This window comes from Bos indicus, chromosome 25, assembly GCF_029378745.1.
Source record: "Bos indicus isolate NIAB-ARS_2022 breed Sahiwal x Tharparkar chromosome 25, NIAB-ARS_B.indTharparkar_mat_pri_1.0, whole genome shotgun sequence".
Taxonomy (NCBI): domain Eukaryota; kingdom Metazoa; phylum Chordata; class Mammalia; order Artiodactyla; family Bovidae; genus Bos; species Bos indicus.
In genome coordinates, this window is record NC_091784.1 from 37904653 (window position 1) to 37919880 (window position 15228).

General features: G+C 48.1%; 2 protein-coding genes across 6 annotated transcripts in view; both read right to left on the reverse strand.

The window, feature by feature from the left end:
- Positions 1-1014: 1014 nt before the first annotated feature.
- Positions 1015-10234, reverse strand: TMEM225B (transmembrane protein 225B). 3 transcript variants are annotated; one of them, XM_070779240.1, is made up of 6 exons: positions 10108-10234; positions 8820-8897; positions 6426-6636; positions 5976-6122; positions 5142-5279; positions 1015-1377 (listed from the first exon to the last, which is right to left on the reverse strand). In XM_070779240.1, the coding sequence occupies exons 2-6, from the start codon at positions 8829-8831 to the stop codon at positions 1205-1207; spliced, it is 681 nt and encodes a 226-aa protein (XP_070635341.1). In that variant the 5' UTR covers positions 8832-8897; positions 10108-10234; the 3' UTR covers positions 1015-1204. The 3 variants fall into 3 exon arrangements, with proteins under 3 accessions (XP_070635341.1, XP_070635340.1, XP_070635342.1); XM_070779239.1 differs by having other exon boundaries at positions 8820-8900; XM_070779241.1 differs by lacking the exon at positions 10108-10234 and adding an exon at positions 9407-9845 and having other exon boundaries at positions 8820-8900.
- The window catches only part of LOC139179605 (zinc finger protein 135-like), a 30041-nt gene continuing 24920 nt past the window's right edge, over positions 10108-15228 (reverse strand). For all 3 annotated transcript variants that reach the window (XM_070779237.1, XM_070779236.1, XM_070779235.1), the window contains exon 4: positions 10108-10234. The gene's annotated coding sequence lies outside the window, so the exon portion shown is untranslated. The remainder of the gene's footprint in view (positions 10235-15228) is intronic.

A 15228-nucleotide genomic window follows, 5' to 3' on the forward strand; every position in this document is an offset into this window, starting at 1 on the left:
ATAAGGAGCACGACGAAGAACCCAGTGAGTGGTGGGCATTAGTGCTTCCCCGCACCCTCACAACCACTAGAGCAGGTGGCTGAGCTAACTACTTAGGGTGATGGATGACCTGGAGGCAATGGGAAGCCAGTGAAAGTGTTAGTTGCTCAGTCCTGTCGGTCTTTTTGCGATCCCATGGACCCTCCAGGCTCCTCTGTCCATGGAGTTCTCCAAGCAAGAATACTGGAATGGGTTGCCATTTCCTCCTCCTAGGGATAGTCCCGACCCAGGGATGGATTCTTTACCATTAGCACCATCTGGGAAGGCCAAAGCATGTGTTCTCCCCAGTTATAACCAGCCTAGCTGGGAGGCAGAGTGCTCCCCAGTATAAAAGCACCTCAAGACTATTAAGAGGCAACTTTAGAGGTGCCTGCAGGAGGCCTCTGGCTCTAGTGAGAGGCTCAGTGCCCATGTGTGGATTGGCTAACCTGGCTATTCTTTCCCAAGGCATAGACTTGTTAGGCTCAGACTCCCAGACCTGGGAGCTCAGTGTCAGGGAAGCTTCCACCTATTACCACTCCCAGCCCTTCCCCACAACACAGACATGAGAAAAGTTCCCTGTACTGAGTCACAGTTTTTGTCTGGGAACCCATTTTTTTTTTTTTTTTTTTTTTGTCTGGGAACCCTTTTTAATGTCACTATCTCAAACACCTTCTGCTGTGGTTATATTCTGTTCAGTTTTTATTTTCCAAAACCTCGTATCACTTGGTCATTTCCTGATACTCCTCCCTCCCCTCCTGCCCTCTAGGCTGCAAGCTGGTGTTTTGTTTGTTTTTCGGTCACACTGAACAGCACTCAAGATCTTAGTTCCCCGACGAGGGATGGAACCTGTGACCCTTGCAGTGGAAGTGTGGAGTTTTAACCACTGGGCCACCAGGGAATTCCCTTGTCTGTTTTCGGAGGTATGGATTAACAGACGGTAGTCCTCTTTTTATTGAAAACACATGTCCAAAAAAATCACTCAGAAAGCTCAGGAAGAATTAAAAAAAACGTTTAACAAATATCAAACACACGCAGGATAGAATCACTGTGAGGAGGGGGAAGGGAGGGGTTGACTTGACACTCAAAAGCCTCATCAGAAACGGCAGAGACTGGGGGAGATTGAAGAGCCACACACACTGACACATGTGCACTGGACGAAGGGCAGGGCACAGACTGTCTGGGTCTAGATAATGGTTTCTTCCTTCAGCAGCGTCTCCTTCTGCATGGAGCTCAGTTCTCCTCCCAGACTATCCAGGTTTTCCAGGTACGAGATCTCTTGGGTGTCCTCAGTACTCTGGGAAATGGGCAACAAATGGCATCTAGGGCAGGCTATTTCTTGGATGAGGCAGATGGCACCTGGGTCACAGCAAAAGTTTGAGTCAGGAGAGAGAAAGTGTATCAAGCTCAGTGCCCTGGAGGTTGGAAATTCCCTCCTCTGACCTGATTCCTCTGGTCTGCACCTGCCCTCCAATTTAGAGTTTTACAGAAATAGAAGGCAAAACAGTACATTGACAGACAAAGCATACAAATAGATGTATAAACTCAAGGAACCATGGCCAGTGCTGGAAGTCATCTGAGCAATTGTCTAACCATTAATTGGTAAGAAAACCAGGTTTCAGAGAGGAAGGTCAAACACAAAGTCCAGGCCTCTTCATGCCCAACCCATTCAAAATTCTCAGTAAGTTTTGAATCTTACTGGAAGGAAGGGAGAGTGAATATTAAGGAACAAATGGAGATACCTGACTGGATAAGAAATGCTGCATTATGGCTAAGACTGAGATAAAACAACTTCTATTTTCAGCTTTACAGTCAACAAGATACTCCCCCACTAAATAAAACTTCTAAATATTTCTTCAAAAACCTATTTATAAATACATCATCAAGTTGGCATCAGAGTAAGACATTTTCAGAAGCCAAACCATAATGATCTTAGGAATCTAGAAGGTTAAGCAAACACACAATTAGCCTTCACCTTGGAGACATCTATTCAACCCAGGTGACCCTGAGTTTCCATTCAGTTGGCTATTTAGGACACAGAAAATAAAAGGAAAGCCCAGGTCCTGTGTGCAATGAGGGGATCTAGTAAGAGTCAACCACATGAAACTGGAACTTCAAAGTTGCCTGCACGGATTCAGAATTCACAAGCACAGGCTAGCTATTATGTGGGTCTGCAGCTAGACTCATAGTACCTAAATATTTTGATTGGGATCCTAGGGTAGTTGTTGTGCACCCAGGCACCAGGCAGAAGCAAATGCAAATCCTTTTTTAAGGAAACACTTTAAATACAGGCCTCAAAGATCTGCCAAAAAAAATTTTTTTTCAAGGAAAATGAGTTCACAGTCAAAACCCACAGAACATAGGAAGGAACAAGGCACCACAAGCCAGGGCTTGTAGAAACAAGGGCAAGTAATTCAACTTCAAAACTTATAAGATACAGAATATAAAGTGAGTATGTTTAACATGTATAATAAAAATATATTTAGAGCAGAGATTTAAAACATAAGGAAAAAGTATAAAATGAGATTTACAGGAAAATACAATGTTTAGTTATAACGTAGATTCATTGAAATAAAAATTTAAAGGCTAGGTTAAATAGATCAGACACAGCTAAAAAGTGAATGGATAAAACTGAAGATATAGCTAGATACATTATTCAGAATGCAGCCCAGAAAGACAAAGACGGAAAATATGAAAGAGAAACGGACAGACATGCAGGATAGAGTATTAAGGTCTAACAGAAGTCCTCCTGGGGTTCCACAAAAGACAAAAAGAAAAAAAAAGATATTAGGGAGGAGCAAAAAATGTTCTAGAAATACCACTCCTCAGCTTCAGTTCATGCACCAAATTGTACACTTTAAAAATAATGCATGGATGAAAGAAGTAATAAGGGAACAAGAAAATATTTGAAATTGAACAACAAAAAATATTACACATCAAAATGAGAGCTTCAAATAAAGATGCAATTCTTAGATGAGGAGTAAAGCTTTAAATGCCTACTTAGAAAAGAAGAAATAATCCATGAGCTTAGATCCTGATTTAGGAAGTTGAAAAAGGAACAGAAGAATAAACACACAAAAAAATTAAGTAGTGGGGAGGGAAGTTCAAAATAAGAGGCAAAAAGCAATTTTGTAGAAAACAAACAAGAAGGTTTGTTTCAAGAAAACTAAAAAGTTGATTCTTTGAAAAGACTAAAACAACTGATAAACCCTTGACAAACTTAGTAACGAAAAAACAGAAAAATCAGGTATGAAAAAGCATACAACTACAGATGCAGAACAAAATTTAAAAAATATTTTGTCAATAAAATTTAAAACTTAGATAAAATGTATAAAGAAATATATAACTTGGCAAAACTGACTCAAGAAGAAACAAAATACCTGAATAGTCATGTAATCATTAAAGAAACTGAATCATTAACTTAAAAATTCTCCCATAGAAAAATACCATGCTCCTTCTACTGGAAAGCTTAGTTACACAATTAAATACTCAAGGTAGTAAAAATAAATGAAGCTTAGTTCCTCATATTAATATGGAGGAATCTCGAGATTATAATATCAATCAAACATAGCAAATTCCAAAAGAAAAAATACAGTATCATAATGCTGCTGCTGCTGCTGCTAAGTCACTTCAGTCGTGTCCGACTCTGTGCGACCCCATAGACGGCAGCCCACCAGGCTCCCCCGTCCCTGGGATTCTCCAGGCAAGAACACTGGAGTGGGTTGCCATTTCCTTCTCCAATGCATGAAAGTGAAAAGTGAAGGTGAAGTCGCTCAGTCGTGTCCGACTCTTAGCGACCCCATGGACTTCAGCCTACCAGGCTCCTGGGTCCGTGGGATTTTCCAGGCAAGAGTACTGGAGTGGGGTGCCATCGCCTTCTCTGCAGTATCATAATACTCATATAACATTTTAAAGTATGCAAAACTAAATAATACATTGTTTAAGGATATACAACCATGTAGTAAACATAACTGGCATAAATTTCACAATAATTGATTCCTCGGGATAGAGAAGAAGGTGAGAGAAGGAAGAGCCACATGGTGGGGGGAAAAACTTCAAAGATACTTAATATTCTAACATATTTCATTAATTTTAACAAGCCCATTTTTTTCCACATGTTAACATCTTGAAATAAAGATGTGCCTTACAAGCTATGAGCACCTTAGAATTATATTTGGCATCAGTCTTTTCTTTCTCAGTGGTACATAAAATAAGGGTGTAAATTCTAAACAATGGATTTGACAAAATATGGCTAGTTCTTAAATATATGGTGGAAATATGGGTGTACAGTTTATAATTACTTATATCTTACAGATATATCCTTTGTTATATGTTCAACATATAATAAAATTGAGTCTAAATAGGTTATGATCATGGGTCAGGTTAATATTGTGGGAAGAGGATGAGGAGTAGGGACAATTAGACAGGATCAGATGGGATGAAGAACTTAGATGATGATGATAAATAAAGAAAAAGGGATTCAAGTGAGAAATAAGATCACAGATTTCAAGCTAGAGAGATAGGGATAGAAAGCCTTAGGAACCAGGATGGTGTAAGGGAGCACATGAAATGTGCAAGTTTGGTTCTAAAGTCAAGGAAGACGGGAATGGGGAGGGTGAGGGTGGGGGACAGAGTTGAGGTAGGCCCTAGAGCGGTGCTGTCCAACAGAACCTTCTGCATCCGCACTGCCCAATGTGGAAGCCACTGAGCACGTAACAATGTGGTTTTTGAATATGTGAGGTGTAGCTGGTGTGACCGAGGAACTCAATTTCTAACCTTATTTCGTGTTAATTAATTAAAGTTACCTAGGCACATGTGAAGGCTTCCCTGGTAAAGAAACCACCTGCAATGCAGGAGACCCAGGTTCAATCCCTGGGTGGGGAAGATCTCCTGGCAAAGGAAATGGCAACCCGCACCAGTATCCTTGCCTGGCAAATCCCATGGACAGAGGAGCCTGGCGGGCTATGGTCCATGGGGTTGCAAAGAGTCAGACACGACTGAGTGACTAAACAACAGCAACAGCCACATGTGACTAGGGTTTTGAGCAGCACAGCTCTAAAGCACCCACAGCTCCTGAATCCAGACAGAGGGTGGGGAGAGGGCACCAGCCCCAAATCACTCACCAGCCACCATGAACAGAAGGATGCTGAAACCCAGGACGTAGTAAGGCCACTGTATGGAGAACTGCGGGGGGCTGGGCTTCATCCGCAGACTCTGGATCTCCAGGGCATGCAGCAACAAGGCCAGGAAGGCACAAGCCCCTGCGGGATCACAGGCAGGCTCCCTTGGTCTCCTCCTGCCCCTGCTCCAGCCTTCCAGCACCTGCGTGAGGCTCCCTTCTCCTGCCCGGGCCCCTTTTGCTTTCAGAACCAACAACCTTCACCCACACACCTGTCTCACCCTCCTTCCTAACTCTTTGCAAAGCCCGTGTGCCTTGCCTCTCAGAAACCTCTTTCCCAGGTACCCTCTGTGCCTGTGCCCTGGGCCGACTCCAGATGGGCCCCGGGTGTGACGCTCCCACTGTGAGCGTTCCACGTCCTCCATCTGATGGGAGCTTCCCAGGGCAGGGCCTTGGTCAGCCTATTAAAGTTAGAAGGTTCTAGAGGGCAGAGATGGTCTCTTCCATTCGTTCATCCAAGAAACATTTGTATTTGGTTTATAGTCTATATTTCAATTATATTATAACTCTATACCAGGTTCCAGGACAGCTGCTAGGATAGAGATGATGGGAAAGACCCCCAGAGAGATGTTGCCAAGCCAAGGTGATGAGGGCTGTGCCCTCTGGAAGTGCAGTTAGGAGGAGCCCCAAGGAGGGGGTGGCTGTGCCCTGGGCAACTTCACAGAGATGGAAACAGAGGAGAGGGGCCCTAGAAAGTCCCTCTCCTGACCGCAGACAGAGACCATCCCCCCATCTTTGGACCCCTCCCCAAGGCTGGGGCCCACCTGCTGCTCCCCACCTGTGAGGAAACTGATGAAGGCTGACACAAAATTGTGCTTCCGGGTCCTCGGAAAGAGCTGAGACGCAAAGGACACCATGATGAAAGTGGTGAGGAAAGACAAGACAACGGCGGACAGCAGGGAGACTCGGCCGAGGATGACGTAAACTGCAGGGGAGGGCAGGAGGGAGAGCAGGCTGGGCCCCGGCACTCAGCCCAGAGGACGGAGCCCGGCCAGCCTCAGGTCCCCAACCGTGGCCTGGGGCCAAAGTTCCAACCCCCCATGGGTAGACCGCACATCATTAACACCTTCCCAGCTGCCTACTTTCGTCTAACCCCAAGAGACAGAGAAAATGTCCTTTCAGGCATGTTCATTCTGTTCTATCTGCCCCCACCAGTCCTCTGTCACCCCCCAAACCCCAAGCTGGCCCTGCTTCCCTCCCCCCGATCCCCGCCTTCAGCCCTCCATACTGGATAAGGGTCGAGGCTTCCAGCACTTGATATGGAAGCAGTTCTCAAACAGGCCACTGAAGAACACTTCCTGGGACTCCTCGTTCACCAGCCGCACCCAGAAGGGGAAGATGGAGACCAGCAGGATAAGCAGGTAGCCCAGGGAAGTCAAGGCAGGGGCTATGGCCCAGGTGAAGCCCTTCACATCTCTGTCCTCTATCGTCAGCATCACCTGGGGGAGGAACAGTGAGGAAGCCCCACGCGGCACCAGGTGATGGAGATGGTGCCCGTGGACACGTCAGCGGACGTGGGGCTCAGGAAATGTTTGCTTTGCTTTAATTAACCTTCCAGACCTCTTCAGCTGGCCTAGCCAACACAGAAAACCTTTTCTCTCACTAACTCACTGGGTGATCTTGAGTGTGTGTAGTCCCTTCTTTGAGCCTCGATTTCCACCTTGGTAAAATTTCCACCCTCCCAGCTCTAAAGTTCTAACTTTTCAGTTCTGTTTAACAGCCCCCGCCCCACCTCCCCACCGCCCCACCCCCTCCCTCACCCCACCGCAACTGGCCACAGAGCCTCTCCAGTCAGCTGTTAGCTACTGTCTGCCCTTGGAGATTTCAGAATGACGACCAGGCAGGGAGTGGAGTGCCTTTAAAACCAGGGCCTGGAGTGCCTTTACTCAGGGACTGGCCCTCTTGCCTCAGGACCTGGGGTTTAGATGGACAGGGGTCCACCTGGTCCTCTGCTGAAAAATGAGCAGAAAATATACACACAGAAACTTTTAAAAATAGTTTTAGAGTTTCATAGACCCTCCTGAAGCCCTAGGCTCCCTCTAGGCCTGGAGGTTGAGCCCCTCAGTTAAGGATCCCTCAAAACTTCTCCATCACCGCCAGCTGTATCAAGAAGTCTTCCTAGAAGGAACACCTGTGATATGGAAGGTAAGCACTGGCTGGAATTGGCTGTAGAAGCCGTGACTGTGTCCCAGTTTTATCACTTGCCGGCTGGGTAACCTCGGGGAACTTACTAAAACTCTCAGGACCTTGGGTTCCCCATTTGGAAAAGGGAGGAGATAACACTTGCCCATTGAGGTTCTTGGGCGGACCAAGTAACATGCTGCAAACAAAGCGTCAAGCACAGTGCTCAGGGCCCAGGCGCTTGGTGAAGGATTCACCTGGTCAGCCTCCTCTGCCTTCACCCAGCCTGGCAGCCCTGAGGAACGAGGTGGAGAGGGCCAAGGAGGGGGAGGAGAGGAGGGTCGTTGGAAGCCTGGGTGCAGCAGCGAGGGTGGGCCCTGTCCAGATGGCCCCCGATGACCATAGCCACATGGCAGTGCAGGAAGGTGGCATCCGGAGGTCAGAGGGACAGGACAAGGGAGATGGGGACACCCCGAGACAACAGCCCTTGTTTCTGCTGCCTCAGCAGACTGTGCCTGGCAGCGCCAAGCTTCCAAGCTGCACATAGCAAGTGAGGGGCTTCCCTTTCCTCTCAGCCCCCGTGTGTGCCCAGGCACTGGGGCCCCTCCAAGGCCCTCATACGGACCCCTCACTGCAGCCGGGCGCAAGGAGCATCTCTGAGGCTTTGAGATCGTCTGATCACAACAGAAGAACTAGCCAGAGGGCAGAGGAAATCCACTGCTTATAGAAGAGTTAACAACTGTTCCTCTTTGACTGCTGTCAGAGCGATTGGGAAATTTCTAAAGCACTCTCTCTTTCTGTCATTCCCCAGTTTTTCTTCTTCCCACCTGAAAAAATTTATCCTGCCCTCTCTGCAAAGCTACCCTTTGAGATCTCTCCACCCTCCGGGCAGTACTGATGAGTCACCCGAACTTCAAGGCCTTGGTTTCCTTCACTCTAAGAAGATGAAGTCACTGGACCAGAGAGAGTTGAGTCCTGGCTCTAAAGCTCTCCAGGTAGGAGTCATGGCCGCATCTTGACCCCATCCTCTTCAGGGAATGGCGTACCCTGGACATTTTCAACTGATGCTCTGAGTCCCTTCCTGTCCCCAACCCCCACCCCTCTGAACTTCAACTTGTCTAAACTGACCTCAGTGTCCCCACATTTCAATCACCGGCTCCATCACCCACACTCTAGTCTGGAGTTCGTGCTGCCTTCTCTGTTTCTCCCACACTTGAACCTCATCAACCGTCCTCACCTTCTCAAGTTTTCTTTCATAAAGTCTTTAAAGCACCCACCCTCCTGACCCCACACCCCCCATGACTCTCTCCATTCCTGGAACACCACAGTCACCCCAAGCATCTCCAGTCTGGGTTTCTTCCCTGAGGGCAGGTCTCTTCCCCTTTAAGCCTTTTAAATCCCACATCTTCTGCAAACCTCAGCTTGGCCCTTTCTACTCCCTGGACTCTCCCAGCCACCAGTCTTTATCCATTCACTCCACAAAAACGAACTGTGTACTTACTGGGCGCCCCATGCCCAGCTTAGGCCAACGGGGAGAATCAGGGATGAAAAAAGACAGGAACTCTCAGGCTCTGGGTAACTACTGGGGAGAAGAGACACATAAACTCGTCAGGCAGTACAGTGCTTTCCCCTCCTCACCTGAGGTGACTCCGAGCTGTCCCCTGGCCCGCCCCAGCTGCTCTCCAGAGAGGAGGACCCTGCAGGCCTTTCTCCAGGGATAAGCCAGCCTCTGCATGGAGCTGCCCTCAGTGCTGGCTCTGGACAACTGGGCACCAGGGACATAAGCCAGACTCAAAGGACCACGGACATGTTACCATAAAGGGGGATTTGCAGATCCTTTTGTACTGATGAAGAAATATCTGGAAAGGAGAACAGACTGGTCCAGGATGCCACAGTCAGTCAGAGTGGACACAGGGACCACAACCCTGAACGGCCACCCCATCTCCTCACCTCTTCACCAGTCACCACTGGCCGGCAGTTGGGTTTGGGATTCCCAAAAGTAGAGGAGAAGGAGACAGAATGGGGTGAGGGGAAGAGGGTTGCCAACTTTTTACTTTGCCAAGAACATTCAAAACAAAACGGACTTACTATCATCTACTCTCACTGACGTTTCAATTATTTTGACAAGGGCCAATGACTGGAAGAGCTGCGTGCCCGCTGGGCCTGGTTCCCGCTGGCAGAGTCTCTCCCTGCGCTCCAGCGCCCAGCCCTGGAGCAGCCCTGTCAGCAGCCCAGGTGCAGTGCAGCCCAGATAAGTGTATCCCGGGCTGGAACCGGGAAGGGAACTGTCTGGGCCCCCCGGAGCCTCACTCCCCACGTGTCCCACCAGCCAGTAATCTGAGGTCACTTGGGCTGAAAGTGCCTTAGGCTGGGTGAGGGGTTCCTTCCACTGACGACCCTCCTCGGTCCTTAGTGGTCCCAAAGCCCCAGTGACATTATCCAGACCCATAGATGGGTCCTGACCTGGCCATTGGGCCCCAGATCCAGCCCGACGGCTCCCAACAGAAGGGTAATATTTGGCCTGGGGGGCCTCCTTCACGCCCTCCCCCTCCCAACCCGAGGTTCCACCTCCGCTCGCCCCTCCCCACCGGTCTCCAGTCCCTACACCTGCCCCGGCTGCTGGCACAGCCCTTTGGCCGGTGGTCAAGACCCTCCTTTGCTCTCCGCCCGCCTCAGGCCAGCGAGGGGATGCTCAGTCTCCCCACGGAGCCCACCGAGCCGGAGCCCTCGGGGCCCTACGACTGGGGAAACCTGGCCTCCCAGACGGTTGCGGTCCAGGCCTTGCTCACCGGTACGCAGAATGGGGTGGGGGTGGGTGCACCCTGAAGTCCACCGGATTCGAATGCCAGCTCTGCCATCACCAGCAGGGTGCCCTTGGGGAAGTTATTTCTTCTTCCTGGGCGTCAGTTTCCTCATCTGTGAAAAAGGCATGATCATAGTGACTTCTCCAGCGGGCTGGCTGGGAGGGCCTGGGAGACGCGCTGCCGGACCTCGCGCTCACCCCCATCCCCCGCATTCCCAGTCTTTCCCTCGGCCTTGCCCTGCGCATGCACTCAGGCACATCCCACAAACCCCGCCCTGGCCGGCAGTCCTCTGCCCTCCACTAAAAAGGCTGTGTACACCTCTCCCAAGGCGGGCTGGTTTTAAACTTAGGCTCTTCGAAGAGAGGCACTCTAGCTCCTAGCCCTGGTGGTTGAGCTGGGGGGCTAGTTTGTGTGGCAAGAGGGGCCACACTTGGAGCTGGATGAGTCACCAGCTCCCCGTGATTTGAGACTAAGCTCATCAAGGAAAGGCATTTATAATTCTTTAAGATTTTCAAGAACCAGGACCATGTCTGGCACCTCCACACACCTCTCCACTAGCAGGCACATATTCAAAGACAACAGGAAAGGATGAGAGCTGATGAACCATTAATTTATTGAATCACCTAACATGTGAGACGTGATTATCTACCATGTGAAAGAGGGCTTCCCTGGTGGTTCATATGGTAAAGAATCTGCCTGCAAAGCAGGAGACCCAGGTTTGATCCTTGAGTGGGGAAGATCCCTCGAAGGAAATGGCACTCTAGTATTCTTGTCTGGGGAACGCCATGGACAGACAAGCCTGGTGGGCTACAGTCCATGGGGTCGCAGTCAGGCATGACTGAAGCGACTGACATACATCATGTGAGAGGCTCATTGTATAGTCAGTATTCTACCTGTCATAAGGTTCAGACCCCAATTTGTAAGGCCTCAGGCAAGACAGGTCTTTCTTGGCTTAGTTGGGGCAAGGCAGAGTACAGTTGGGAAGGCCTGGAGCCAGGCCCGGGAGACCTCTCTGCCCTGCTCTCAGAGATGGTGTTTGATCACTCCATCCCAGAGGCTGTCGTTCTCCAGGTGGGAGGGGAAATAGTCAACTTCTAGACTCACAGCTTCACTTTTAGTCACCCTCAGGAAAAAGAATGTTTTCTTCACCCTATTCCCACCCCTACTTGGTTCCCAGTTCCCCAGGGATTCTGACTGGCTCAGCTCTGGTCACAAGCTCATTCCACTCCACCGAAGAAGATGCATCAGCTGTGCCCCACAGAAGCCAAGCAGGTAGAATCATCAAAGTTGAAGGTTTTGAGGAAGGAGGCAGATGAGACCCCCAGGGAATCGCGATTTCCAAGACAAGAATAGCAGGATATGTAAGGGAGGAGGCTGGGCCCTGCTCAGATGACACATTTCTTTTCTTGAAGTCAGATCTCCCCGACCACACATGCATAGAAAAGGCTCCTTGGAGGCCAAAGGGAAGTGATGCCAAGGGATGTTCCCTACCCATGTGCCTTTTCAGTAAAATCCATCTTGGCTAAGAGATGCGTGCACACACACAGGAGGATCCTGAGATGTACCAAATATGGACCAGGCAAATCAAAATGATTGGCCAAAGGAAAACCAGAAGAAATGCCCCATAAAAGTAATTCAAACTGCCACAAGGGGGCCACTCATCGACTCTCTCTCTCTCTCTCCCTGAGTCTATCAACACAGACTGTATTTTTGTCCCGTCTTTAATACTTTCACTATTTTCTGTCTTTGTGGGAATTCTTTTCTGCAAAGCCAAAGGGTCAGGGCCCTTGTCACTGACCACTGGTCTAGTGGCTAGGATCTGGTACTACCGCAATCTCTGGCTGGGAACCGAAGCCTTGCTCCAAGCAGTTGCAGGCCAAGGCCACTAGAGATCATATCAGACCACTTATCTGGAGCAGCCAAAGAACGTTCTAAAAAGGAAGAGGGATGGTGTTCTCAGAAGAAGGAGAAATTATGGCAGACTGTAACAGCATCTTCATACGCACCCTGTCACACTTAAATGTTGTTATACAGCAAATCTAAATCACTGGTATGAATATGCCCAAGCTACCTGGGCTTCTCAGGTGGTTCAGAGGTTAAAGCGTCTGCCTGCAATGCGGGAGACCTGGGTTCGATCCCTGGGTCGGGAAGATTCCCTGGAGAAGGAAATGGCAACCCACTCCAGTATTCTTGCCTGGAGAATCCCATGGACGGAGGAGCCTGGTGGGCTACAGTCCACAGGGTCGCAAAGAGTCAGACATGACTGAGCGACTTCACTCACTCACAGATGGAAAAACTGAGCCCCTGGTTAAGAACATGTCCAAACTATCACATGAATGGTTGCTAAAAAATCATGGGCGATTACTAAAAACATTAGGCTGTGGAGGAATAGATTCTTCACATGGTGCTGGAGCTTATCCTTCTCACAAATTACTAATTGCAAAAGAAACACCTATCTTTATACAGAAGAGATCAGGCGGTCACTCCCTTAAGCCGGTAAACCAACAGTATTACTTGGGGTAGAGTCATCTCATGTCACGTGCCCCTTGAGGTGACAGCAGTATGAAGGAAGCGTCGCCTGTGAGGTGCTCTTTCCAGAAGTAGATCATCAGGCCTCTAGACCTCGTTCCAGTTGAGAGAAAATACAGAGGGTAAGGAGGAAGCTAAACGCCACCTCAGGAAAACAAGGAAATCAATTTCATGGAAAGTTATAAAAGGTAACTGTTCTTGACTCCTCCAGAAGTCAGTCATTAAAAAAAAAAAGGTGGGACTCTTCTAGATTAAAAGAATCTAAAGAGATATAAAGCCAAATGTAATGTGACTCTTGATTTTTTTTTTTTTTGATTTGAAATAAGCTAGCTATAAAACACATTCTTGGGACAACCAAGGAAAATCTAAATACAGACTACATTTTAGATGGTATTATGGAATTTAATTTTTTCTTAGATATGTTAATTGTCTTGTGATTACGTACAAGAATGATCTCTTAGAAAAAGCATGCCATAGTATTGGGTTTGCCACAAAGTTCGTTCAGATTTTACTGTTACAGGAAAATTTGAACAAACTTTTGGCCAACCCAATACTCAGGGTAAAGCTTACTTTCAAATGATTCAGGGCGGGGGAAAGCACATAAATAGAAAGCAAATATGGAAATATGGTAATACTGTTTATCTAAGTGGAGGATATATAGGGTGTTCATTAGTCTACTCTTTGAAGTTTTCTGTATGTAAATCAGATTAAAAGTCAGAAAAAACAAAGAGACCTTGCCTGAGAACACACACAGCCAGAACCTGACCTGGGTTTATCATTCAGCCACTCAACACAAGTGCCTTCTCTAATGACAGATGTCAGGTGAGGTGCACACAGTCCCTGCCCTCACCAAGCTTGCAACTAGCACAAACAGATAAATCATTTTTTTAAAGTGTGATCAGTGCACAAAGAAGTAGAGCATGCTGTGGGAACTGTAGAGTGAGAACAATTCAGTCCAAGGGAAGACATGCCAAGGAGGCCCTTCTAGACAGAATCTTATGCCCAAACAGGGATTGCAATGTGCAAAGATTTTTACCTGCTCTCCAGCAAGAACTATTGTACATTGTACTTTGTGTATATGCACCAGTGTGCACAAACAGGACAAAAGTCTGACTTACCTTTATGATGGGTGTTTTCTAGTCAATTCTAGTTCTGCCTACTTTTTTCTTTTTACCCTTTGCTGGTCGCAACTCATTACAGTAAATTAATTTTGTGCCCCCCCCCCCCCCCCCGCCCCGAGTGGCTCTTAACCTACATTTGAAAAATACAATGGCACCCCACTCCAGTACTCTTGCCTGGAAAATCCCATGGACGGAGGAGCCTGATGGGCTGCAGTCCATGGGGTCGCTAAGAGTCGGACACGACTGAGCGACTTCACTTTCACTTTTCACTTTCATGCATTGGAGAAGGAAATGGCAACCCACTCCAGTGTTCTTGCCAGGAGAATCCCAGGGACGGGGAGGCCTGGTGGGCTGCCATCTATGGGGTCACACAGAGTCGGACACGACTGAAGCGACTTAGCAGCAGCAGCAATGAATTTCAGAATGTCTGGCAGAAGGGGTGGCCACAGAGGGCTGGAGAAGTCAGTGGGCAGAGCTGGGATGAGAACGGTCTTGTTGATTTCAACATGAGGGCTGTGATGGGCTTTTGTGGGGATGAAAACAGTCACTTCTGGATGCCACTGTGGAAATTTGTCTTCTTCTTCCTCCTATCTCCCTTTGCCCGAAGACTCTTACCTCTTCAACCACAGCATAGGAAATGCCTCTCTCTCGGGGGGCCCAAGGCTGTATTCAAGGTATGGCTAGGAACTGCCAAGCCAGCCCCTCCCAGGATAAGAAATTGAGAAAGTGTATGTAAGTATCAGAAATTTAGAAAGTGTATTCAAGTTATCGTCTCCTCAGGAAGCATTTTCGTGCTTTCCCAGGTCTAGAGTAGAGGGACAGACAAGGGAGGAGAGAACTGTCTGTTCGAAAAGTCGGTGGAGAGCCTGTGAGCTGGAGCTAGAACCTTTAGAGTTCTGATTCCCCTGGGTTCTGTGCTTTCCTGGTCCCATGCTCTAAAGGGAAAACCCAAGTTACCCAAATTGAAGTTTTACTGCATATAACACAACCAGAACCTATCAATAAGCAGGCTCGTAGGGCCCCCACCCAATAGCTGGTTCCACTCCCAGTGCAAAGGTCCCTCCCACCACTCCTTCCATCTAGCCTGGGTCAAAAAACTTAGGGCTAAAGAAAAGTGTCCAGTGGATTAATTAGCTAAGCCACTGGCAACCTGGATATAATCAGTTTCAATGGAGCAGAAGCAGTGCCCTGTGCTAAGTGAATGGCAGTTACAAAGATAACAGCAACTGGTGAAAAAAAAATTTAAGGATATGAGAGCAAAGCATGTGTATGACTAGAATTCAGTCAGAGAAGGAAAATCATGATGCGACAGACAGACACACACACACACCTGGCCCGATAAAGGCAAAGAAGAATCCAGGGGAAGGCAGACTAGTTTCAGGCCCAGCCCCAGTCAGGGGAGTCAACAGATCAGCAACAATACCACATGTGAGCTACAAAATCACTGCTGCCTCTC